The sequence below is a fragment of the Macrotis lagotis genome, chromosome 1 (genome assembly GCF_037893015.1).
Source record: "Macrotis lagotis isolate mMagLag1 chromosome 1, bilby.v1.9.chrom.fasta, whole genome shotgun sequence".
In the NCBI taxonomy this organism is placed as follows: Eukaryota; Metazoa; Chordata; class Mammalia; order Peramelemorphia; family Peramelidae; genus Macrotis; species Macrotis lagotis.
This window is the reverse complement of record NC_133658.1, coordinates 593,480,726-593,507,412: the sequence shown is the minus strand read 5'-3', so window position 1 is coordinate 593,507,412 and position 26,687 is coordinate 593,480,726. Positions and strand designations below refer to the sequence as shown.

The 26,687-nt window shown below is 36.7% G+C and overlaps 1 protein-coding gene across 1 annotated transcript in view; it reads right to left on the bottom strand.

The window, feature by feature from the left end:
- Nucleotides 1–26,687, bottom strand: part of CLSTN2 (calsyntenin 2) — a 987,453-nt gene that overhangs the window by 23,186 nt on the left and 937,580 nt on the right. The window contains exons 14-15 of the mRNA XM_074211649.1: nucleotides 11,210–11,376; nucleotides 887–1,035 (exon numbers count right to left, since the gene is read on the bottom strand). Coding sequence (XP_074067750.1) covers nucleotides 887–1,035; nucleotides 11,210–11,376 — 316 coding nt within the window. The remainder of the gene's footprint in view (nucleotides 1–886; nucleotides 1,036–11,209; nucleotides 11,377–26,687) is intronic.

Genomic DNA, 26,687 nt, shown 5'->3' with positions numbered 1-26,687 from the left:
ACCCTAATTTTCTAGATGAGAAAAATTTAAGACCCAGAGGTGGTAAGTGATTTGTACAAGGTCATATAAATAGTGTCACACAGTCTATGACTTCTTAGCCTTCAGAGCTTTCACAACTCCAAAATAAAACCTAGTAGATACTAAAAAAAATTTATTGATTAACTGATTGACATACTTTAATTCAATAATTATTAAGTACTTACTATATGCCAGGCACCATGCTAAGCAATGGGGATACAAAAAGAAGCAAAAGGCAGTCCTCTGCTCTCTCTAATGAGGGAGACAACATGCAAGCAAATATATACTTATTCCTGCTAAAGTGTTAGTTGATAAAGTTTAGCCTTCCCTGGTGTATTTACATTGGGATGAAGAACAGAAAGAAATGAAACACTTTTAAGTCTCCCAAGAAATAGAGATTTAACGGTAGAATTTTAGGTCTAACAAATCTCTATAGACCAGTGTCAAAGGTAGTTTTTGACTAAGGACATCTTCTTAGAGCTCTTTAAATTCCACCATCCATATTTGTGGATGACTGGTCATTTAGGCTTAGAATGGAAATCATATTTCTCTTCCAGCAGGCACAATTGACAAAATGAAGACCAGAGCATTTTAAGTAGTAAAACAAAAAAAAAATTTCCTGAAAGCTAAAATAAAATAATGAAGTATTAAACAAATTTACAAAGTACTCTTCAGATACTTAGAAAATTGGGGTAATCCCTTTCCTACAGTAGAAAAATGGGAATAACGCATTCAAAAAATGAACATTTGTTCAATGCTTAGTAGGTGATATATTTTTAAGGAGTATTGTTTTCTTTCTTCCCAATCACTATGACAAGTATACTTTTTAGCATAATGGACTTAATGGGTTTGATGGAAGTGAACTTACTGGACTTTTGATGACACTTTGAGCCTCCTGACTCCTGTGGTGGGGAATTGCCTGGAGTTGATGTAGGAAACTTTCTGGAGAGCCCGATTTATATTCCCGATGTCTTCTCCTTCCATGACCAGAACTGATTGGGAAGGATTGAAGTGATACTAGAGGAAATGTATATGATTAGTATAAAAGATAATAGGCATATAACATCTACCTAACTATAGTCAAAGGGTAAAGGTCTCCAGTATAACTCTTGAACCTAAATGTTTACAAAATATAAAATAAAAAATAATTATTTGCATGTTTGTTATCCACTCTCCGGATTATTGTCAGCAGACCCACACTGAATCTCTCTGCCATCTGATAAGCTGGGGCCACTTTCTCTTGGCAGTCTTGCAGGAAAAATTTAACTATCTGCTATAGCCAAGCAATTGTCAAGAAAGAATATATCATAATGCATTTGAAAACCCAATATTCATTGTTTTTGGAATTTCCACTGTTCTATTTGCTTTCTGTTAGCATGGAGAATTGAGTATTGACCACAGTTTGCTGTTGGCCATTGATTTTTGTCACAATCCTTAACTATAAATATTTCCAATAACAGAGTGTTATAGCAAATGTGAAACAGAAAAACCTCAAATGATCTAAAGATGTCATTAGGATAGGGATAGTGATTAGAATTGGGATTTCATTGGCTTAGAGCACTATCAGATGAGGAAAATTGCCTTTACCAATGCAGACTGGCACTTTCTCTGCCATTTATCATCTTAAAAAAAAGCTAAGAAGCTGAATAACTTTCCTAGGTCATACAGAGGGTAGATATCAGGTATAAGACTTAAATACAAGCTAGTTCTCTTTTCTTTAAGGCACATTGTCATATTCTGTATTTTGTAATATTCAAATAATGGCTCACATTTATATGGAACTTTAAGACTTAAACAGTACTTAGTGCAAATACCCAAAGTTTAACTAAGAGGTTAAATGATTAGGTATCATATCCAGACTTAAAATCCAGAAAAGTTTATGTAATTTTAATATGATTTTAAAAATCTGATTTTATTGATATGTTTTGTTTTTAATATCCACTTCATTTTTGAATATATTCTGCTCCCTTTTACCCCTACTCATGAGTCTTCTCTTGTGACAATGAATAAAAAAGAGGAAAAAAAATTAGGCAAACTGAACCAGCACATTGACTCTTGACAGTTTATACAGTACTTCAAAGAATGTGGGGAAGTGAATTTTCCCAACTCTTTTCTGGGACCAGGCTTGGTCATTATAATGAACTCATCATTAAATTTCCCAATAATCTTTTTGCTAATAATAACAGCTTACATTTATTTATATGGTACTTCATAGTTCACAGTGCTTGATTTATGACCTGGTTAGATCAGCAGTAAAAGTAGTTTTTTAATCATCCCCATTTTTCAGATGAAGAAATTGAGACTCAGAGAAATTAAATAGCTTCTTTAGTCATACAAATTAGAAAATACTGGACTTAGATTCTTTTTCTTTTCTACCACAGTTAATAATGCATATGGTTTTTATGTACTTAGAACAGTTCCATATATGATGACATTCTCCATAAATATTAACTGAAGAAGGTGCATTCCTTGTGTAAGGACTTAAAATGACTCCCTATTGTCTATCATATTAAAGTCCAATTTAGTAGTTTGACATAAAACTTTCCTATCTGTTCCCATTTCACATTATTCCTCAGTCTAGATACCTCACTCTAAACAGATAACCACATGCCATCTATTTTTTTCCTTTGGGTCTTTGCTCAAGTGTACATTCAGTCCTGGGCTGTATTCCTCTCTATTATCAACTACTGGGTTCATCACTGCTCAATCTCCATTGCAAGATTTTCTGACCTAACTCTGGGTTAAAATGATTATTCCTTTCCTATAAATTCTTAAAACATTTGAGCATCAAGTTGGTGTGTGTGTGTGTGTGTGTGTGTGTGTGTGTGTGTGTGTGTACATATATAAATGTATTTGGCAAATGGAAGAATGAAGGAGAGTCTGAATTAGTGAGAAATTTAGTATAATTTTTTTGATAAAAATAAAATACATTTTTATTACTTTGAAGGTAGTACTCTGAGGGATCTGTGATCTCATTGATGTACTTCCTCTAACCAAGTAGATCAAAACCTATTCACACCTGCCTTTCCTAGGTTCTTGTCCATGTCCTTTCTATTATTAATCCTTGATAAAGGTTTTACCCAACATGCTGAGAGCCTTCCTTTGTAGCTCTTGCTATTTTTTATATGAATGACATTGGAGCATAAAAACTATTGTATTGCTTATCACTTGTTCTTTTTTGTAACCAACTTGTCTTTTCCCCCATTTTTCCATCTCTGTAATGAAATATTTTAAATTGCTTCTTCTAATGATTCTTTACTTGTAATGTATGGCAGCCTACCATATGTTTCTTCATGGCCCTTCCAGTGGACTTTCAACTTTAATTCTTGGAAGACTATGATATATCATGACTTGCAATCATTTGACAATGAAGAATATATGCTGAAGACCTTTGGGGAGAACCATTATCTCTGACTTAAATGTCTGACTCTTCATATCCCCATTTGGGGTTTTCTTGTCAAAGATACTGGAGTAGTTTAACATATACTTCTCCAGCTCATTTTACAGATGAGAAAACTGAGGCAAACAGAGTGACTTCTTCAGGGTCACCTAGTTAGACAGGGTAACCTATCTGAGGCCAGATTTGAACTTAGGAAGATGACTTCCTGACTCCAGGCCCAGAAATTATTAGCAACTTTTTGATGATATCAAGCCTATATCTACTGCTTGGCATATTTCACCCATTCCTCTTTATGTACACTGAAGCCAAGCAGAATAAGTCTGTTACATCTTTCACATGAGGGATTTCATGTGGATGAGTGAGTAAACTTAATCTTTCAAAATTTTTTTGAGATAAAGGACTATGGCACTGAAGTATCACATGTACTGTGATATATAAGCAATATACTGGTTCATTTTGTCTAGATACTCTTTTCATTTTTTTGAATTTCAAAAAAGCCTTTCAAATACTTGGATATTTAATTGATATATTTTTCATTTGTTACTCCTTTTTTCTTCTTTTATTATTAATTAAATCCTTATTATGATCAAAATATTGTATTAGATAATATGAGTAATACTAAGAAGACAGTACACTGCTTTCCAAGAGTCTAAAATTCAATTGAGATAATGACATGTATACAACCAGAAAATGAGGCAATAACAGAATGTTTCCTATGAGTCCTCCTGGTAATAAGCTCTGAAGATTTTAAAGAAAGGAGGTTATATAGAGGATATGGAATTGGATACAAACTGAAAAGAAGACAGGAAATGGTTGGGCCAAGAAGAATGTTGAAATGAAATAGGTAAGAGTAGCAGAAAAAGGCAAAGGAAGGGAACTAGAGGGGGGGGGAAGATATGACATACTGTGATCTTAGGATCACAGGATTCAGAGCAGGAAGGGACTTTAGAGATCATCTAATGTACTTCCCCATTCCCATCTTTATCCTTCTTTCTCCTCCCCCAAATCTAAGATGACAGAGTTGGTGTTCAAACCCAGGTCCTCTCAAATTCAGTGCTCTTTTAAGGTGTTGATAAATGGATTAGGGCTGAAACAAAGGGTTTGTGTCTGAGAGAAATTAGAAATAAATTCCAAGAAAAATATATTAGATGAATTACTGTGATAGATCTTAAATATGACATCCTGGTGTAAATGGGGAATTATTAATGGTTTTGAGCAGAAGAATCTGATGAGAATGGCATTTTAGAAAGGCTCATCTGGAAAAGAAATGAAGACCAGATTATAGGGAGGTGTTAAAGAATTCTAGAGGCAGGAAAATCAGTTAGAAAACTATTATAGACAACCAGGGTTAAGGAAATAAGTTTCTGGATTAGGATATTATCCCTGGGAATGGAAAGGAAAGGACTAAAGATTCAAGAGAAATTTGGAAGATGAGAGAGGACATACTATTGACAAAAATAGGAAAGTCAAGAACTGAAAAAAATTTTTTTGGGGGAGAGGATGATTTCAATTTGAGATAATGTTTGATTTGAGATCCTGAAGGGACAAATCCATGGAATAACCAATAGATAGCTGACAATGTAGGACAAAAGCTTGAGAAAGAGTTGGGGACTTGGAATATAACCTCAAGTATCATCCAGGTAGAGGAAGTAGCTGATGCAATGGGATATGCTCCCTTACAGTTCTATTTTAACAATCAATTCACTTGCCAAACCCTATAGTTTAAGTAATATCTACAAAGGTCAACTTCAGCTCAGTCCTGGGAATGGAAAAATCATAATAATTTCACAGACCTGGCACCTGAGTAAATGAAATTTCCCTAGAGGGGAACCTAAATGACACAAAAAGTGACCCTGCTAAAGCTTAGAGCTGATCCTCCTACCAAACAGCAAAATGGACTCAAGTGGGGGGGGGGGGCATAGATAAGTGCCCTGAATAAGGATGGGGCAGAAGAATGAAGACATTTTCTAGAAATGAACTGCCAACATTTCACAGTAGCATGAATAGTATACCTTATTAGTTCAGTCTTCTAGTAAGAAAGAAGAGAATTAGCCCAGGAAGGCTGAGAATCTCTAGTTTACTTAATAACTCAGCTGCCAAAGCATCTGGAGGGCAGCCATGGGAAATGATGGAGAGTCTTACATTAATCATTTATATCTTTGTTGAAAAAAAGAAAAAATGCATAGTGTATAAAAATAGCAACAGCTTTAACTCTGCTCTCTCAATCCCATGACAGAAATATGAAAATCAAGCTACAGTGAAGGCAAGAAAATGTAAGATTGCAACATCAGACACCAGGTGACATGGTAAAGCTGGTGGTGTCTTGGCAGACAGGAGGAAGCAGCTTGAAGCAGGGGAGCCCTTAGGGGATGCGTGACAATAATCTCCACCTCACTGTGTTTTTTGGTTCCCAGGAATGTGATTATTTTCTCACAGCCAATAAGGTAATGTGCAAATTTATGCTGGCTATGGGAAGTTGCTGATTTGTAGTTTGATTGCTGTGTGGTTGGGACAGATGTTTCTGGACATCAAGAGGATGCATATGGATTACATCACTGCCCAAGGTCAAGCATCCCTGGTGTCCCCTTTTTCACTCATGACTTGATATGTCAATCTGAAAGTATAAGTCCTCTGAACACTGGTTCCTTCAGGAGTCTTCTGTTTCCTTTGGTTTCCTTCTGTTAAGTGACAACAGTTGAAGAGGGGCAACTATACAGAGGACCTCCTCACACTGTTATCATTTCACAAATGAAACCCTCTCCTAAGTCAGATTCTCAATTATAGATGAAACACTTGGAAATACAATCCTATGTAGGTGCTTCATCCTTAGGAGATAAGGTGATCCTGAGGGACAGCCATAGAGACAAGAGAGCCTGGATTTAAGACCTGTCCCTAAAATATGCTGACTGTTTCCCTGAGCAAGTCATTTAACTTCTCAGAACTTCAAGCAAATTTCCAAACACATAGTGTGGTGGTTCATACTGACAAACTGCATTGTATTGTATTGTATTGAATTGATTGTATTTATTGTATTGACAGAAGTTCCCTTCTCCAATAAAAAGAAACTCAAATTTTTATGGGTCTATTAGGATGATGAATTTGGATTCAACACAGAATTTATTAAAAAGGAAGAAATAGTTCCAAAAATATCTCTGCAGTGACGAAATAATGTTTCAGAAATGTGTGGCAACATGCCAGAAGTGGACACTGGAAGGTATCCCAGGTTCAGATTGTAGTCTTCCAAACCATAGGCAAACCCTATTCATTTGGTTTATCTGAATGATTGATGTGTCTGAAATATGGAATTATAGATTTCCTGAGCTAGAAAGGACCTGGAAAATTGCTTAATCCAAACCCTACATTTGGCAACTGTGGCTGACAAATTTGTACTTTATAGAGAAGGAAACTGAGGTACAGAGATGTCAATTGACCTAAAGAAACCAGGAACTAGTTCACTAAAGCAATTCAGAAAGTCAGTGTTAGACTGAATTTGACATCACAGCTATATTGTTCCTTATTCTCCATTCTATATACAGCTTGATCACAACCTTGGAACCATCCTTAGGTTTTCCTGCTCCCTCACTATGCATATGTAGTCATTTGCCAAGTCTTATCACCTTCACCACCACAACATCTCTTGAATGTCCCCAGTTCTCCAATCACAGAACCACTGTCTTAGTTCAGGCCCTCATCCCCTGACTCCTGGACTATTTCAACAACTTCCTAACTTCTCCCTGTCTCAACTGTTCAATTCATCTTCTGTGCAGCTCCCAAAACAATATTTCAAAAAGTACTAGACTGCCCACATTCTTCCCTTGCTCAAAAAGCTCTAGTAGCACTTTTGTTTGACTTTTAGAGACATATATAAACCCCTTTGTTTGACATTTAGAGCCCTTTATATAAACTTTCTTTCCAGATTTATCTTTCATTATTTCCCTTCACATACTCTGTTGAGCAGTCAAACCATCCTTCTTGCTGTTCCTCATACATGATATTCCATCTCTGTCTTCATATTAGCAATAGCTAGGTGGATAGGTTCAGTGAATAGATCTTTGGTCTTGAAATCAGGAAGAGCTAATTTCAAGCCCAGATTCTTACTATCTTTGTGACTGTGGGTGAGTCACAAAACCATTGTTTGCCTTAGTTTCCTAATCTGTAAAATGTAAAAATTAGTGCTTATGTTACCCAGTTCAAATAAGTGATATATAAATATTAGTTGCTAACCTCCAACTTTTAAGACTCCATAAATTTTCTTCAGAGTTTAGCTCATGACAATTATATATATAAAATCTTTCATGATTTTTTTCCAGTTACAAGTGTCACTCTCCAGCTCAAACTTTTTGTATTTACTTTGTGTTTATATATTATATAATATTATGTATTATATATAAATATATATATGAAATGGTATGTTTGTGACTATGTATACTCTAATATTACATATAGATAGCTATCTATAGATCCATCTATCTAATACATACTGTCCTTCCTGATAGAATGATAGCTCCTTGAGGTCAGGGACCATTGAGTTTTTGTCTTTGTATTTCCAGAACCTAGCAAAGTTCCTGGCACATTTATTTGTGTTTAGTCATTCAATTGTGTCTGACACTTCTTGACTCCAGACTATGGCCCAGTAGAATTCATGGGATTTTCTTAGTAAAGTTACTGGAGTGGCTGGAGGGGGTTTTCTGACTCCAGGCCCAGTTTTCTATACACATACTACCACCTAGCTAACTCGTAAGCAAACAGAGTGACTTACCTAAGGTCACACAACTAGTAAAAGTCCGAGACTGGATTTGAATTCAGGTTTTTCTAACTTCAGGTCCAGTTTTCTATGTACTGAGTCATCTATTTGCCCCTTCTGGGCCCATAATGGTGTTTAATAAATGTTTGTTAATTGATTATGTATGTTTAGTACTAACATAGGCTACTACCTGTACTGGCAAAAATACCTTTGAACATCCCCATATTCCACAATAATGAGAGAAAGGAAGAAAATCCTAGGCACTGATTCTCTCTAACTTCCAGGTTAATTCAAATCTAGGACCTGAGGACTAGATTCCACTACACTGTGCTCCCTCATTGTGATAGAAGAGTGTTGATTACAACTGTTTTTAGCCTTGAGAATTCTCCAAAGTTCTTCTCTTCCTTTGTAAAAATTCACTATCTTCCAGCACCACACAATTCCTAACTGTTCCAGACATGCTAACAAGGAGCATTAAGCACCCCAAGTAGTCCCTTTCAGTATTGTAAGAAGGCTAAAAGGATCCATGATCCACAATGGTTTGTATATATTGGGAATGGGTGTGTCATTACAAAATTAACTTGTCTTCCCTCCCTCTTCCCTTGCCCTTGCTTTTCCCAAGTTTCCTATATCAATAACATCTTTGCCCTGATTTCTGAAAATTCCCAGTTGTACTCATCTTTCTTGATCTGTCTGATCTGTCTTGATCTGTCTGATAATGGCCACCTCCTTCTAGATACTTTTCCTCTCTAGGATTCTTCTACATTTTAATCCTTTCTTTCAAAGGAATTACTCCTTTGCTGATTCATCACTCAGATCATGCCCCCAAACCCCTCCCAAAAATATATTTTATGTTCCCACCCCAATTTCTTCTCTTTTTATGATTTTATTAGTTTCTATGGGGTAGATTATCATCTTGATATGGATTAATTATATATCTTTGCTTCTAGCCCCATTGTCTAGACCAGTTCTCTTTACAATGACTCTATTTGGAAAAAAAAACTCCATGGAAACAGTGATTGTGTTTTATCTAGGACAGTGTTTTGGATAGAGCTGGTAAATTTATAGATTTATAGATTGTTAGAGACCATCTAGAATTTCTAGACTTTCATGATGAAGAGTAGGAAAACTGATGTCTAGAGGAGAATCAGAGAATCACAAAGTTTGGAAGGACTCAGAGCTCATCTAATTCTCCTTTCTATTTTTACAAATAAATAAATTGAGTTCAAAATGAGGAGGCAGCTTACCCAACATTACAGATGCAGACAAGATTTGAACCCTGTTCCCCTGACCCCAATATACAGCTCTTTCCACTGTACCACTGCCTGCCCCCCCGGGGTACACGCAAGGGGATATTTATTTTCTTTTATACTATAAATCAATAGTACCAGTTTGTTCTGTGTGGGATTTTATATTTCCTAACATAGATTCTCTTGTGGAAAGTTTTCTTCCTTTTGTATGTAATCTGCTTTCTTAATTAGATTTTTAGAGAACTGCCTGCTTGATGTTCCTCTGTACCTAGTTGCTAAGAAAGCTAAAAGAGTGAATAAAGAGGCTTCAAGGCACAGGGATTGGAAAGTTGTTTGCCTGGATAATATATGTGGAGCTTTGTATTATCAAGCAACCATTCATAGCCTGGGGAATATAAGGCCTGGGCAAATAGGAAAAGGGACAGAGAGAAGAATGTTGATGGCTCTCTCTGGCCCAGATTCTCTGTCCTCAGGTGACCCTGGACTATATCTCCATAAGACAGAAACTATGCTCCCAATAATGCCAAGATAGCTCTTGGGCTAGGTTACCATAGACTGGAACCTTTTGTTGCTGGGCTATTATTCTTTCTGCTAGGTTTCTCTCCCAATGAAGGGAGCATTGTTTTAATCTGAAGTTTAAGAAGACCTGGATCCAAATTCTCTCACTGACAGCCATTAAGCCACAAGTTGTTGCTATTCAGTTATTCAGCTGAACTCTGTAACCCCATGGACCATACTTGTTTCTTGGCAAGGAGTAGTTTGCCATTACCTCTTCAATGGATTAAGGCAAACAGAGGTAAGGTGACTTGCCCAGGGTCACACAGTTATTTAAGGTCTGTGGCTGGATTTGAACTCAGGTTGTCCTGTCCTGCACTCTCTTCACTTAGCCACCTACTTGCCTCCTGATTAAGCTACATGACCATGGGTCAATTTACTAAGCTTCCTAAGCTTCAATTTCCTCATCTGTAAAATGAGGATAATAATATTTCACAAGGTTTTAGTGATATTCCTCACACACAATACAGATAAGACCATTTCTAAATTTTAAAATGCTATATAACTGAAAATCATTTTTATTTTCTTAATTTTGTAGGTGGGGATATGAGGCAACTAGGTGGCACAGTGGATAGAGCACTGGGTCTGGAATCAGAAATGCCTCTATTTGAATCTAGCCTTACTGGATGTGTTACCTTGGGCAAGTCACCTAACCTCCTATTGCCTCAGTTTCCTCAACTGTAAAATGGGAAGAATGATAGTGTCCAGGACTATTGTGAGGATCAAAAGAGATCACTATGAATAGTAGAGTTGAAATTTAAATCTTCTGACTCATCTTTTCACAGTCTTGCTACTCAGCTAAGGGTTGAATTAGTTACGTTTTACAGATGATACCACAAAGAATCAACCTAAACTTCCTGCCCTTATTGCATCCCAAATAACTGATGTCCTTTTAAGTGTTTTGAATCCTAATTAAAGCAAAAGTTGACCCCATCTAGAAGACACTGGTACAAGACTGCACAAGCCCAATGTGGACCCTGAGAATATATCTGAGTATATCTGATCTGGCTGTTTCCTGTGGCTTTGGTGCCTTACTTTCTAGGGTTCACCTCTGATGTCATGGGAACATTTGTCTCTGAGCTGTCACTGTTTCTCTACTATGACACTTTATTTCCCCAGGATGTTATTGGAAGTCACATAGCTTCTGGGAGTACACTCGTACTTTGTGTACTTTATCCAGTATGCACCACTCCATAAATCAGTTCCAAATGTTATCAAAGACAATGTCAGTTCATCCCTTACCTTTATTCCTTGGCCGAGACTCTCCAGGGAATTAATATCCAAGCCTTCCTTGCAGGCCTGCAAGCAGGAAATCACTTTCTGACTCTCAATTCTTCCTGGGCGAATTGTGAGGCTGGCCAGGCTACCATGGAAATACTGAGCAAATCGGGGTTTTGTGACTTCACCTCCTACAAGGAAAAAAAGCAGCCCAGGGCATTATCTACAGGGATGGTGAGGGGAAAGATTCATTTCAGGGCAATTTAATTCTAGTCATTTTGGCATTAGCCAAGCACCTGCCTTATCAGGTGCTGGGGAAGAAACAAAGCTTGAATGAGACAAAGGCCCCAGACTGTGAGTTTTGGCACTGTATTCTACATTAGCATGGGGTAGGAAAGATACACAAATAACCATAATCAATGACTTATGTGGAGGGGTCAAAGACGACATTCAGCCTGCACCAGATTAAAGTGAAATTGGGAAATGTTTAACAAAATAAATAAAAATATAATTTATTGTTTGTTTAGTGATTTTTATTTGTGTGGGACTCTTTGAGACCTCTTTTGAGGTTCTCTTGGTTAAGATACTGGAGTGGTTTGCCATTTCCTTCTCTAGTTCATTTTGCGGATGAAAACTCGAAGCAAACAAGGTTAAGCAGTTTACCTAGGATCACACAGCTATTAAATGTCTGAGACCTGATTCAAACTCAGGAAGTGTCTTTCTGACACTTATTCACAACTGCACCCTCCCTTTCAATACCATGCAACGTTGATAATCTAAATCTGTGGTTTTCTAAGTCAATAGGCACCCTATAGAAATCCATTTCAATTGGACCCCATTGTCTTATAGGTTGGTGCAGTTGTGTATTGGACTTGGAGTCAGGAGTCTTGGGTTCCATATCTTATTTCAGCTATTTACCAGTTGTATGACTCTGGGCAAGTCACAAATTCCCTGAATTTCAGTTTCATCATTTACTAATAGTGATGATAATAGCATTTAACCTCACAGGTCATTGGAAAGATCAAATGAGATAATGAATGCAAATTATTTTATAAATCTTCAAGTTATATAAATGAAGACTGTTATAATATATGTTCATTGTCTTAAAAGTGGTGCAAAATGCTGGGAAGGTCAATGGGGTAATGATAATTATTGGCAGAAGGGATCAGAGAAGAGGTTGAGAGGAGATGATATTAGAGTTGAGGTTTCAAGGATCTTTAAGGGAGGAAGGGAAAGAAGGAGAGAATTTCAAATAAAAGGGACAATATGACCTAAGGCATGGTGTGTGTGGCCAGGAGGAAATACTCTAATTTGGTTCAAATAAAGAAAATGCTAATGAGAGTTGGTTCAGGATAAGATTGGAAAAACAGGGTGGTACTAGATTGTGGAGAGTCTCTTGAGAATCAATGATGGCTTTTAAACCAGGAAATAAAATGACCCCATCTACATGCATAATGAAAATCTTTATTTGGCAATGGAGGAGATAATGACACTTCACTGAAATTCATTCCCTGATGCAAAAAGTTGAAGACTCAACTTCCCAGATGTTCCTTGAGTGGCTAGAATCCTAAGGAGGTGATGTTTTATGCATGCCAGTATGGTTGCACTCACTAGCCCCTCTATATTTAAGGATCTTGTCAGCTTTTCCATTATAATAAACTCCTACTTTCAGGGGTGTGTAAATCAGGAACACAAATGTTCTCCGAGATAGAAACTGTTGGAGAGGAGTGAGAGGACTTTACTTTCCCTTTCCAGAATTAGCAGCCAAAAGACATCAATTTAAACATCTGTGTTTTAATGAGATTAAAAAAAGAGAGGAGAAGAAATAAAATGGCCACTTTTGGTTGCGAAAACTCATTATAAGGCAAATCAGACCCTACCCATTTCTTTGAGTCCTGGAAATTGGACTTGCTTCAATGTGATGTAGAAAGTTCACAAATTTTATTCTGGAGGATGATGAGTGGGTAATATTCTGCTCAGATCCCAAAAGAAATATTTTCCCATACTTAAATGTTCTCAAATACAGCATTTTAATAGATAGATCCTCATAACAAGCCTGGGAAGTAGGTAGGGTGATGATTAATTTAGTATATAAAAGGTACCGTTTCATTTGTGGCATTGAGTGGAGTATAAAGTAGATTGAGACATGATCTCTGTTCTCTCTGAGTTTACAGTCTTACTGAGAGGCTACTTCTTCTCCACTCAATATAATGCAAGTTAGGCTGTGAAAATGCAAGAGAGGTATGTAGGGCTATAGAAATTCAGGGAAAGGAGAGATTAGTTCTGGCTGCTGACAGGATTAGGAAAGATTTCACAGAGATGAGGGGAGTAGGGAGGAGAGTGTCCCAAAAGTAGTACAATTTCAAGCTCATGAAAGCTTAGCTGCTTTAAAAATTTGAAAGTGCTGTACATAGATTACATCATTTGATTCCTACAACTTTGTGAGGTTATTATTATTATCCCCAAATGGAGAAAGGGAAGCTTGGAGAAATTAATTAGATTCCCCAGAGTCACATAGTGGAATGCTTGAAACAGGATTTGAACCCAAGACTTCCTGACCCCCCCCTTCCCCCTCCAGTCTAGACCTTTATCTTTTGCTTCTAAGAATAGTGTTGACAGGAATAACTAGGGGAAAAGGTCATTCTAGGCAGTGGAAACATCGTGAACAAAGGCAGAATGGCAGAAAATCATAGGCCTGTTTGAGAAATAGATTTGTTCTCTTTGAGTACCTCATAGAGTATATCCTTGTGGAAGGAAAAAAGAGTTGTCAAATCATGAAGGTCCTTGAGAGCTTGGCAAAGAAATTTGTAATGACTAAGCAATGGAGGGTGAGATTGCCAAAGTTGTGCATTGGGAAGGTTAATCTGTACATATGGTATAATCTGTATCAGACTGTTTATTATTTCAGGGCAGGGATAGGAAAGGGAGGGAGAAATTGAATTTAGAGCTCAAAACTTGAAAAGGAAAACAATGAATGTTAATTGTTTTTACTTTTTTTTTTTTTTTTTTTTTAGTTTTTGCAAGGCAATGGGGTTAAGTGGCTTGCCCAAGGCCACACAGATAGGCAATTATTAAGTGTCTGAGGCCGGATTTGAACTCTGGTACTCCTGACTCCAAGGCCAATGCTCTATCCACTGCACCACCTAGCCACCCCTGTTTTTACTTGTAATTGTGGAAAAATATTATTAAATTTAAAAAAGTAAAAAAAAAGGTTAATTGGATCACATGTATAACCTATATCAGATTGTTTACCATCTCAGAGAAGGGGGAGAGGAGGGAGGAAAAGATAGAACTTAGAACTCAAAACTTAAAAAAAAATCAAATGTTCAAAAATTGTTCTTGCATGTAATAAAATATTACATTTAAAAAAGTTTTAAAAAAGGATAATCTGGCAGGGAAGACTAGAGGAGGATTATTATAAGTCATTATAAGAGAATGGAGGAAAGTTTAGTTTGTAGGCTATTGCTATGGTCTTTGAGATAGCAAGCATTTATTATACATTTATGATGTTGCATCACAGACCCTGTTCTCAGAGAACTCACATTATAATGGGACAACATGTAAAAAGGTAGGGAGCTATATACAGGGTCTGGGAAAAGTCTCCTGCAGAAAGCATTCTTTGAAATGAATCTTGAAGAAAACTGAGAAAATATGTTGAGAACCCAGGACTTTCCAGGGAATGGGAGAAAGGGGGTGCAAAGCTAGGGATGGAGGGTCATGTTCCCTACCATGTGGCTGGACCATGCAATGAGTGATGGAGAGTAAAATGTGAGAAGACTGGAAAGTGAAGAATTGGTAAGGTTTTAAATGCCCCAAATAGGATTTTATCTATTCATTCTGGAGGAAATAAGGAATTTCAGGAGCTTTTCAAGCAGGGCTGTGGTGGGGAGTGGTGATGGGGCCAGACTTCTTTTTAGAAAAATCACTTTAACAGCTGAATGGAGGAAAAATTGGATTTGGGAGGGACTTGAGGCAGGGAGAATAGTTAGAAGACTTGGCAGTAGTGAAGGTGAGAAATGAAGTTCAAAAAGTATTCCAAAGGGGCCTCTAGGTGGCGCAGTGGATAGAGCACTGGCCCTGGAGTCAGGAGTACCTGAGTTAAATCCCTGACTCACTCAGACACTTAATAGTTACCTAGCTGTGTGGCCTTGGGCAACCCACTTAACTCCATTTGCCTTGCAAAATCCTTTTAAAAAAAGATATTCCAAGATTTGGCAATAAAGTGGATATTTGGGATTAGATTGGCATTGAGAGGGCAGCTAGGTGGCACAATAGATAGAGCACTGGAATTGGAATCTGGCCTCTGATAGTGGGCAAGTCACTTAACCTCATTGTCTTGAAAATACAAAAAACCAAACCAAAACAAAACAAAAAGAATGGCTTTGAGGTTGAATGACTGGGAAGACAATGGTAGCCTTGACAGCAATAGGGAAATTTGGAAGGGGGAGATTTTGGGGGGAAAGTGAATGAGTTCTGGTTTAGATGTATTGAGTTCTGCCAAAACTTAAGAAGGGTCTAAATTTTGGTAATGGGAACAGAGACCGGGGATGGGATGGGGAATGCAGAAGATGTAAGAGATATTAAAGAAATAGAAATGTTAGGGCTTGACAAAGTCATTATGGTAAGGTAGAGAGTGCTGTAATTGAAATCAGAACCCTGGTCTTTGATTCTTGATTTCAAGTCTTAGTAGCTGCATGATTATTGACAAAGTGGTTACTTAACCTCATCTATAAAGAGGGGCTTATAATACATATATTACCTATCCCACTAGGCTATTTTGAGGAAAGTTTCCTTATCTGTAAAATGAAGTGTCCTTCTAAATTAGGTGGTGCTGTGGTTAGAGTCCCAAACCTGGAGTCAGGAAGACTTGTCTTCCTGAGTTCAAACCTAGTTCTCAGACACTTGCTAGCCATGTGACCCTAGATAAGTCACTTAACTCTGTTTGCCTCTTTTTCCTCGACTATAAAATAATCTGGAGAAGGAAGTGGAAAACTACTCCAGTATCTTTACCAAGAAAACCTCAAAGGCAGTCATGAAGAATCAGACACAATTTTAACAACAACAGAACAGCAAATTACAACACGGTTTCTATTAGCTTCAAGTCTAAGATCTTCTGATCTCATGATCCTCTTTAGAGTACTTTGTGTCATAATGTCATTGACAAATTTGAGTTTTTATTCTCATTGTTCATCAGGATTGGGCAAAGAAGAGAGACAATACACATCAGGTTGACAGGGTAAGATGCTACTTGAAAAACTGGAAGGTAAAGGAGGAGTCAATTTGGGGAAGTAGATATGAAGTTTAATTTGGGGCATCACTGAATTTGAACTATCTTTGATAGTTATGAAATATGCATGATAGCTCCTATCAGAAATATTAATATTAAAATATAATTATTAATTATTTAGTACATATTATTAATCATATTTCCACACTGTCATCCTGTAAAAGAAGAATCAGAATAAAAGGGGAAAAAACTATGAGAAAGAAAAAAATTTAAAAATGAAAACAATATGCTTTAATCTGTAATCAGACTTCATAGTTATTTCTCTGGATGTGGATAGCATTTTCCATCATGAATTTTTTAGAATTGAGTTGGATCATTGCATTTTTTTTTTAGGTTTTTTTTTTTGCAAGGCAATGGGGTTAAGTGACTTGCCTAAGGCCACACAGCTAGGTAATTATTAAGTGTCTGAGGCTGGATTTGAACTCAGGTCCTCCTGACTTCAGGGCCCATGCTGTATCCACTGTGCCACCTAGCTGCCCTTGGATCATTGTATTTTGAAGAACTAATTCTATCATAGTTGATCACTGTACAATGTTGCTGTTAAAGTGTACAATATTCTCCTAATTCTGCTCAGTATACTTAGCATCAGTTCATGTAAGTCTTCCTGAAATTTGCCTGCTCATCATTTCTTATAGCAGAACAATATTCCATAACATTCACATGCCACAATTTATTCATTCAGTCCAACTGTTAGCCACCACAAAAAGAGCTGCTATATTTTTGTACATATAGGTCCTTTTCCCTTTTTTATGATCTCTTTGAGATATAGACCTAACAGAGGTATTGCTAGATCCAAAGGAAATCATAAGTTTTATAGTCCTTTGGGCACAATTCCAAATTGCTTTCCAGAATGGCTAGATCAATTCACAACTCCACCAACAATGTACTACTGTTACAATTTGCCCACATTTTCCTTCACCATTTATCATTTTCGTTTTCCATCAGTCAATCTAATAGATGTGAGATGTTTTAATTTACATCTGTCTAATCAATATGGATTTACATTTTGTCATAAAACTTTAGATAGCTTTAATTTCTTTATCTGAAAACTGCCTATTTATATCCTTTGACCACTTATCAATTGAAAAATGACTTGTATGAAAAATTTATTATTTGCCCTATAGTTCCAGGGCATTCCAATTCTTTTGACAGCCAGTTCATCTTCAAGATTAGAAGCTATAACCAACAGCTCACACAATGTAATGATTTCCCTTGCTGCTCTCAAAACAAAATTTACAAGTTATATACAGATTAAATAGCCCATTTCTGATGTGTCCTAGGTTAGCAGCAATGACCTGTAAAATCAACCTGTTTTGCAGGTATCATGACATTCCCTGTATAGCTAATTATAGTATTATTTCAGCTTCTCAGATGAATGATAGGATTCAACATGATATAGTGAAAAGAATTATGGATTTGAGGTCACACAGCCTGGGTTTAAATCTCAACTCTGTTGTTGCCTACCTCTGTGATCTTGGGCAAGTCATAAGTTTCAATTGTAAAATGAGAGAATTGGACTATTTGATTTTAAGGGCCTTTCCAGCTTTATATTTATGCTCCAATAAATGATTAAAAGCTACTGTAATAAACAGTCAGGAGGAGTATTAACAGTTCTTGGGAGAAAATATCTTCAGGAATGTGTATGGATATAGCATTAATGGATTAGAACATTTGTTAGTTAGCCTTCTTTAAAGGCAGGGTGTGTGTGATTGGCATGATGGTGTGATTTTTAAGTTTTTTTCTGCTTCTGCCCTCTTCCATGCCTTGGTTTCTCCTCTTACACATCTGAAATTCTAGTATTAGTGCTCTGTCTTTCCACCCCATCTACTTATGCACCCAGGTCATCTTCTTATCAAAGTTTGGATGAGGCCCAGAGTTAGATCTTTCATAGAATCTCTTATTAAAATGAAAATGCCTTTGAAGGTTTAAGCTGTATCCCATGACCTTTGGCTCCTTGACTCATTCTTATTATCTCAGTTGTCTTCCCCACTCTGGTTTTATTTGCCTTGACCTTTGATCTACTACTTTAATATTTCACTTGATACAGCCATAGAATCCCTTAACACCTCCTCATCTGTCATTCCTGATCAATGATCCCTATTCCCTGGGTAACCCCTACCATCCGATTTCTACACTTCTTTTTGCTACAGCTGCCAAATTTTGATGGAGAAAATCACAAATCAAGCAGATTACAAATTTACAGTACCTTCTGCTATATCCTTATTGATTCCTTATCTTATTTCCCATAGCAGCTTTCCAAACCTGTTATTCCTCTTCTCCTTACAACCTGCCACAGTTACACTGGATGACCTAGTTTCTTATTTCACTGAGAAGATTTAGGTCATTCAATATGAACTTCTTCAGAGTCCCCTCTCTATTTCTCAGATCTCTTCAGTATCAATCATCACCTTCTCTCTCCTTCCTGACTGTCACTGAATAACAGCTGCCCCTATTCAACACAGAAGCTCATTCCTTATCTGAGTCCTTGATTCCATTCTCTGATGACCTCTTCAGGATGCTGCTTCAGCAGCACTTCCTTCTCATGTACTCTGACTTCTTCTTCCCTACTTTCTCTTTTCCATCCCATTTCCAAAAAAGCCCTTTCTTGACCCGTCTGGCTCATAAAGTTATCATCTTATTTCTAACCTTTTTAACTACTAAACTTTTGAAAAATAAGCTTATAACCAATGTTTTCCTCTTTCTCCTTCACCACTCTCCTCATCAAGCACTTTCTTGCTTGGACTTTTGTTCTAACTCCTCAGTATGAGCTATTTTCTAAAGTCTAAATCCCCCAAGGTGATCACCCTTTTTTCAGTCAATGTTCCCCTTGCCCTCTCTTGAGTTTTTAAAACTGCTAACCAACATTTCTTTTGACTTCACCCTGCCCTGAACCTTATCCTAATCTACTAATTACACCTCTATCTCTTTGGCTGGCTTCCTAATCTCTTCTTGAGATTTACTGTGGGTATTCCCAAAGATTTGTCCTTGATCACCTTCTCTTTTTTTCTGACAACTGCAGATGGGTAGTATATTTCTTTATTCAATTTCTTTATTCTTTATTCAATCCCTCTTTATGATGGGAATTTTTTTTAAAACTCATTTTTTCTCATTCTACATCCCCCAGAGTGGGGAAGAAATTCTGGAGGGAAAGTCGTGGATCAGTTTGGTCCTGGTCTTTATTAATTGGAGTGCTGTGTCCTTCAAAGATTATGACAGGGGCTAAGATCAGAAAGGTACAGATATTCAAGGCCTAATACAGTATGATCTATGGTGGGATCTGATGTTTGTCCAGTTAGACTCCCCAGGATGCATACCTAGGCAACATGACTGTAGATAAATAGGAAATAATCAATTGAGGGAAAATACTAGAATTAAGAGACATTTGGAAAGGATTCCTGTAGAAGGTTGGATCTAAGTTGGAACTTGAAACCAGGGAAGCTAGAAGAAGGCAATGAAGGTGGAGAGAGCATTCCTTCTAGGCGTGGGAAACAGCTAGTGAAAATGCCCAGAAGTGGGAGTTCAGTGATTAAGAAATGTTTGTTTTATTCAGAACTGTTTTAGTAAAATGATTAACAACAGGATCTCCAAAAATATATGAATGACCCTTTTAAATTTAATCCTCACTATTAACATTTTCTCCTTCAGTTTCTTGTCTAGAATGTAATAAAACAACAAATCAGGTCATGATAGGTGAAATTTAATGATTTTCAAGGTATACATGTTCACACTGAAAATTTAACAACTGACGTTTGTGAGTTTATGCCTGACTATTGTAATGAACTGGTTTGCATGATGGACAGGGATTATCAGGTGAAAAAGAGGAAACAATCAATCTTTTTTCATTAATAAATTAATAAAATGATGTTCCCAAAGATTGATGAAGTATGAAGGGATCTCATATGTCATCTGAATTTCTTCTGCACCACCTCCAGCAAATAGTCATTTTGTCTCTACTTCAACAATTCCAATAATGTGGAACTATTTATCTCTTAAGTCAACCCTCTGCCCTTTGGGACAATGTTAATTGTTAAAAAAGTCCCTTCTGTCATACTCAGTAGGAGTTCTTTAGGGCACTTAGTATGGCCAAATGAGATCTATGTTGATCCCTAGGAATGGGATGTTAATAATAAAGATGATAATTAGGAGAAAAATGACTGAAATCAATGCTTAAGAAAATATAGGCACAAGAACATTGAGGTGGAGAGTAAGAGAAATGAAAGCTATCATTTGAGGAGATCAAACAATTATAAAAGTGTCATTTGATGTAAATAGATCCCTACAGATCCCCTAAAAGATCATTATGTTACAGCATTGAAAAATGATTTCTGGATATAGAGGGACATGCAAAAATTGAAAATTTTTATCTCTGTTAGAAGAGGAAAAAAAAAACAGTAGAATCATTAAGAGAAACATAACCACTTTTTGTTTATTCAGATGTGAGATTCATGTTATTTCCACACATTTGTTCATGTCCTTTCCCCTAACAGGAATGATCTACCTTTTCTTATGACAATATCTGACATTTATATTATCCTTCAAAATTTACAAAGCACTTTATATACATTTTGTAATTTGATCCTTACATCAAATTTGCCAAAGCAGGTTGGAGAGGTATCATTTCTAAAACTTAAAGAGTGGTTAAGTGATTTGCCCAAGGCCATATAGCAGTCACTCTCGGAGACTAGATTTGAACCTATATGTTTTGGACTCCCAATTTCTGTTATCATCCTCTCATTCTGCTTATCAGTCAAGGACCTGATCAAATCTCATCTTCTCTGTGAAGTTTTCCTTAAGGACCCCAGCCCAGAACTTTTCCCCTTCTCTGGACTCTTACAGCCTTTATCATTGCATACAGACTTATCTTATTATTTTTCTATCTCCTTTTATCAATTAAATGATAAATTTTTGTATTAACTATAATGCCTTAAAAGAACTTGACATTTTGGGAGATGGATACTACTAGAAAATCCAAAGAAGTTACATAGAAGAGAGGTGTTAAACATATGACCCTCTGCTGCCTGAACCAGATTAAAATGTAACTGGGACATGTTTAACAAAATGATAATATAATTAAACACAGATAATATTAATATGTTATATTCTAGCTCTATATGCAGTCCTAAGGGATCCTTATATATGATTCAATGGTCCTTATTTCTAATTGAGTTTGACACCATTGACACAGAGGAATGCTCTCAAGCAAACCTATGATCAGGTATCAACGGGAATAAAAATTGATGGGACTTAGGAGAACTGGTATGGGACTTGTCAATCTGTTCTCCTAAAGGGGTAATTTGTTCTGTTGTCATGAGTCTATTCTTTGTCTTATCTCAGATCTCCTATCAATGGAAGTGAACATTTTCCTTCAGAAAATGGGAGACGACATAGCACAAAAGACAGTATTTTCCCTCTCTAGCAGTTCTTGGTTCCCGTTCTACAGTTACCTATGTGGCCCTTACTTCTTTTGGAGGTGCTGAGTCAATGTAACATTAGAATGCTACTAAGACACAGCACCTTAATGGACCTGGAGCATCTCAAACATCTTGATGATTCAAAGCTTCCCCAAAAGGAATCACAGTTTGATAACTCATTGTTCTTACCCACAATTATGTCCCTGATTTAATTCCTTGCTTAGTGACTGACCCATAAAAAAAGATAATCTGGGTGATCATATAAACTTGCTTTAGCATTTGGATAATCTACCACTAACTGATACTAAAAGCTAAATGCTTTTGTTCAGCAGTCAGTTGTCCTGGAGAAGTTTTTTTGTCCTTAAGATGTAAAGACTTTTTGGTCAGAAATACAACTATGGAATGCATTCTATTCATTATTGACTCAAAGTTGGGAAATCAATTCAATTAGCATTTCTCAGTAGGCAGTTAGGCATATTATTTGAAATACTCATTCTCAGAGCAGTCATGATAAATAGGCCTAAAATAATGAAAGACTTAAAAATCTTTATTTTCAAAAAATTGAGATCTCGCTATATATCAGAGTTTATATTTTAAATTTTTAGAAAAAAACATGGTTGAGAATCATCTTCAGAGAGTGTATTAACTAATTTTCTTCTCTGAAATATTCTAGTGGTGGTGAATTTGTTTTTATTTTGATTTCTACGCTCATAGGAATGTTTTTGAGCAGACCAAGAATTTTGGATTTTATTAAATAATAAGGCACAGTTGAAGGGTTTTGAGAAGAAGAGTCAAGACTATGAAAAACAGAAAGTAAGTTCAAAGCAATGGTGATGAACCAACTGGGAAAACAAGGAATGATATAGAGACTGGAAATCATTGTAAGGATGAAGAACAGAATTATAAGGAAATCAATTGTAATGAGAGAAGGAAATTTCATTGTTCAAGACAAGATATATTATAATATTGGATAACAATGAGATCTAAATTACAACTGTCACTGGGGGCAGTGCCCAGTGTATGACCCTGGAGGTGGAGTGGAGATGGAAGTATTTGTAATGAAGAAGCTAATTATGAGAGCAGGGTATTTAAAGGGACATTGCCAAGGATAAGAGTAAAGAATGGAACACGAAGAAGGAGACAGGTACTGTACTCTTTGAGAAAATAGGAAAAAATGATACTATATGACTGGTAGCTACAAGAATCTGGAAAGGGCAGTATAGATGGATACCAATAGGATGCAAGGAGTTCATTCCCTTCTCCTCTTGACCTAATTGTATGTAAATGTAGGAGAGGAATGAAGGAATAGAGAAAGGATGAAGAAAAGGCATGGCCAACACTGCTAACAGTGGCCAGAAGAAAGGTCTTTAGGATTAAACCTGGTTTTTATGAATGACAAAAGATGGAAAAGTATGGAAGAAATCCAGGATGAATGGTAATTCCTTGATAAAAGAGACAGATTTCCAGAGGACAGAGAGAAGAAAGGGAGAAGAAATGAGTAAGAAGTAGGGAAGCAAGATAGGGAAAAGAATATGAGGTGAAATATCAAGAGGCAGAAGTTTTGCTTAAGCAGATGGTAATTGAGAATAGAGTATGTAGAATACAAAGTGAAAGGCTACAGAGTCCAGGTAGACAACCAGCAATATCTAGACACAAGTCTTACCTCTGATACATATTAAATGTATGATCCTCAGCAAATAACAGCTTCTCAGTGTTCTAGATCATTCTCTAAGATGATAATTTGTAGAGAATATAGGGACCTGCCTTGGTGGAGGAAGAAATGAGAGTCCCTTAAACCATTTGACATCATTGTATAAATCCAATCCCTACAGATTGTGTAAAGGGGGAGGGGGCAAGAGTTTATGTGAAATAATGTGGAAGATAGGGTCAGCTAGATGACACAGTGGATAGAGCACTGGCCCTGGAGTTGGGAGGATCTGAGTTCAAATCCAACATCAGACACTTAATAAATATCTAGCTATGTGACGTTGGGCAAGACACTTAACCCCATTGCCTTGCAAAAAAAAAAAACAAAAGGAAAAAAGAAATAATGTGAAAACAAGTAACAAATGTTTACATTTATCCTAGAGGCAATAGGGAGTTACTTTTGAACTGGGGAAGTAAAGGATCAGATCTGTGCCTTAGAAAGAGTTAGCTGGGCAGGGGATAAACTAGATAAAGCAATTCCTGTAGATAGGGAAAACATTTTTAAAAGTTCTGGTGAGAGGTGATGAGGGTATTAGTTAGGACAGTAGCTGTTTGAGGGGAAAAAAGGGGACAGATGGAAAATGTAGAGGTAGAATCTTAATAGAAGACTGGTTATGGAAAATGAATGAGAGTGAAAGGGGAAGGGAACAAATATTAAACAGCTACTATGTGGCACTCACTGTGCTAGGTATTTGTTGTTATTAGAAATATTGCATTTGATCCTCATGATAACCCATTGTATAGTTGAAGAAACTGAGGTAGATAAATGTTACTTGCTCAATGTCACATACTTAGAAAGTTCTGAGGTAGGATTTGAATTCAAGTCCTCCTGATTCCTAGGTGACTATAAGAATGGTAGCTTTCTCAATAGAAATAGATGAAATTATGACTACTATTTCAGTCCCAAGACTGTAGTCAATAAAGACTATTTTTACTGCTGACATCGCTATAGATCAGAAATGCTGTTATTCTTCAAAGTAGAGTCAGTGATGAGATTTAATTGTAGTAGAAAGATTTCTGCCTGCTGTTTCCATAGTACACATAGTAATAGACTTAGTTTAGGTATTTGTATTGAGAAATAAATACAAGAGATTCATGTTTCCTTCATTTCTGCTTGATTTGAATAATGTACCAGATTCTACCTATAAATGGAGTTCCCCCCCCCCCCCCCATGAACAGATTTTCATGAATGGTTTGCTAACAAATTTGTGCTGTTAAAGAATAGGGCACTGTTAAAAGCCCTCCTCCTTTTTTTATATGATAAAATGATGACATAATGAGGAGATAGTATGAGGAAGAGATAGTGTGGAAGAAGAATTAAATTTGGAATCAGAGGAACTGATTTGGAATCCTCTCTCTGGCAAGATTACTATCTCTATGACAAATTATTTCATTTCTCTGAGTATTAGTGTCCAAATCTGCAAAAGAAAGGGATTGGGTCACATGATCTCTATAGCTCTTTCTAACTTCAAATCCTATGAGCAGATGCCTGAGCAAAATAAGTAATGTGTGCTTGTGAGCTCTCTCTGCATAACCATACATAATGCTATGGAGGAATTAAAGTTCTTCATGACCAGTGGATTTAGACATTGTCAGAATGGTACAGCCTGTGGAAAAATGGTACAATATGTGACATGAAACTTTTCATCCATTCTCCAATCATCTCTCTCTCTCTCTCTCTCTCTCTCTCTCTCTCTCTCTCTCTCTCTCTCTCTCTCTCTCTCTCTCTTTTAGGTTTTTTACAAGGCAATGGAATTAAGTGACTTGCCCAAGGTCACACAGTTAGGTAATTATTAAGTGTATGAAGCTGGATCTGAACTTAAATCCTCCTGATTCCAGGGTCAGTGCTCTATTCACTGTGTCACCTGCTCCCCACCCTCTTTCTTTATCTCTACCTTATGCTGTCCCCCTTACTACCCTGGCTCTGGACACCACAGGTTCTCAGGTTATCTTCCTGGTGGCCAAAAATCTTCTACACTCTATCCTAAACAGTGTCCTATCAAAGTCTTATTAATTGCCATAAAACTTATACAGAAAAATTAGAAATGCATCAAGACTCAAAAGAATAGAACAATGGGTTGATTGAGCATCCATGGATAAAAGAGCTTTTAATCTGATTTTTAAAGCAGTACTGCAAAAGAGATTCTAAGACACCTACATGTCTGTCATATAGTAATTTACTCTTTCTTAAAATGGTATGGAATATAGGTTCACCTCCAAGAAACTCACAGTGGGATGCACACGGAGCCAAACTAAAAAATCTCTTTGTCCGGAGTATCACAAACACAGATTTACTAGCTTTGAGCAATCTGATATCATCTGCCTTCAATCATGGCAGTAGATACAGACTGGAAATAAGACAACTGTCTGAATCTCGCCTAAGCATGGGATGCTTGTCAAAGTACATGATCCATTAAGGTCACTTTTTATTAAAACACCTGGAAAAATTCTTCTTTAGCCAATGTATCAAACAAGTATTTGATCAACAATCCAAATGTGAGGATTAGTGAATTCTTGAGAGTTGACCTAGGAATTCACAGAAATGAAATCAAGGTGAGATACCATTGGGTGGTTGTAAATCCAATCTTTTTGCTTTAGTAGCTGGATAGAGCATCATTCTGATAGCTAGTTCTCAAAGTCTATCCTATCCTCTTTCCTTCCTTAATAATTCTTCCATACCTTTCATTTTCTTTGTCTATCCCACTAAAAAGCAATGTCATGAAACCAAAATTAGACTTTTTCTTATTTATTGTATTTTGTGGTATTTATATTCTTTGTTTTCAGTTTTTAGAACAGATGAGAGTACTGGTTTCTATTTCTTTTGCTTAAAAAAATACTCAATTTGAATTTTTTACTTCTAAAATCATTAAATGATAGTTCTGGAAGTGAGAAATGAAGCAACATAGCCAAAGTCACTGGCTAGTAAAACCCAAAGCTGAGAGATTTGAACTCAGGTCTTTGGACTCCTAGCCTAGTGCTAATTCAATTTTTTTTTTCTTCCTAAGAGTCAGCCCCAAAAGGAAAAAAATCTCTTGATTGAAAAGAAATGATTTGAAACTCAACATAGAACCAAAGAATATTTGAGAAGGAAGGGAAC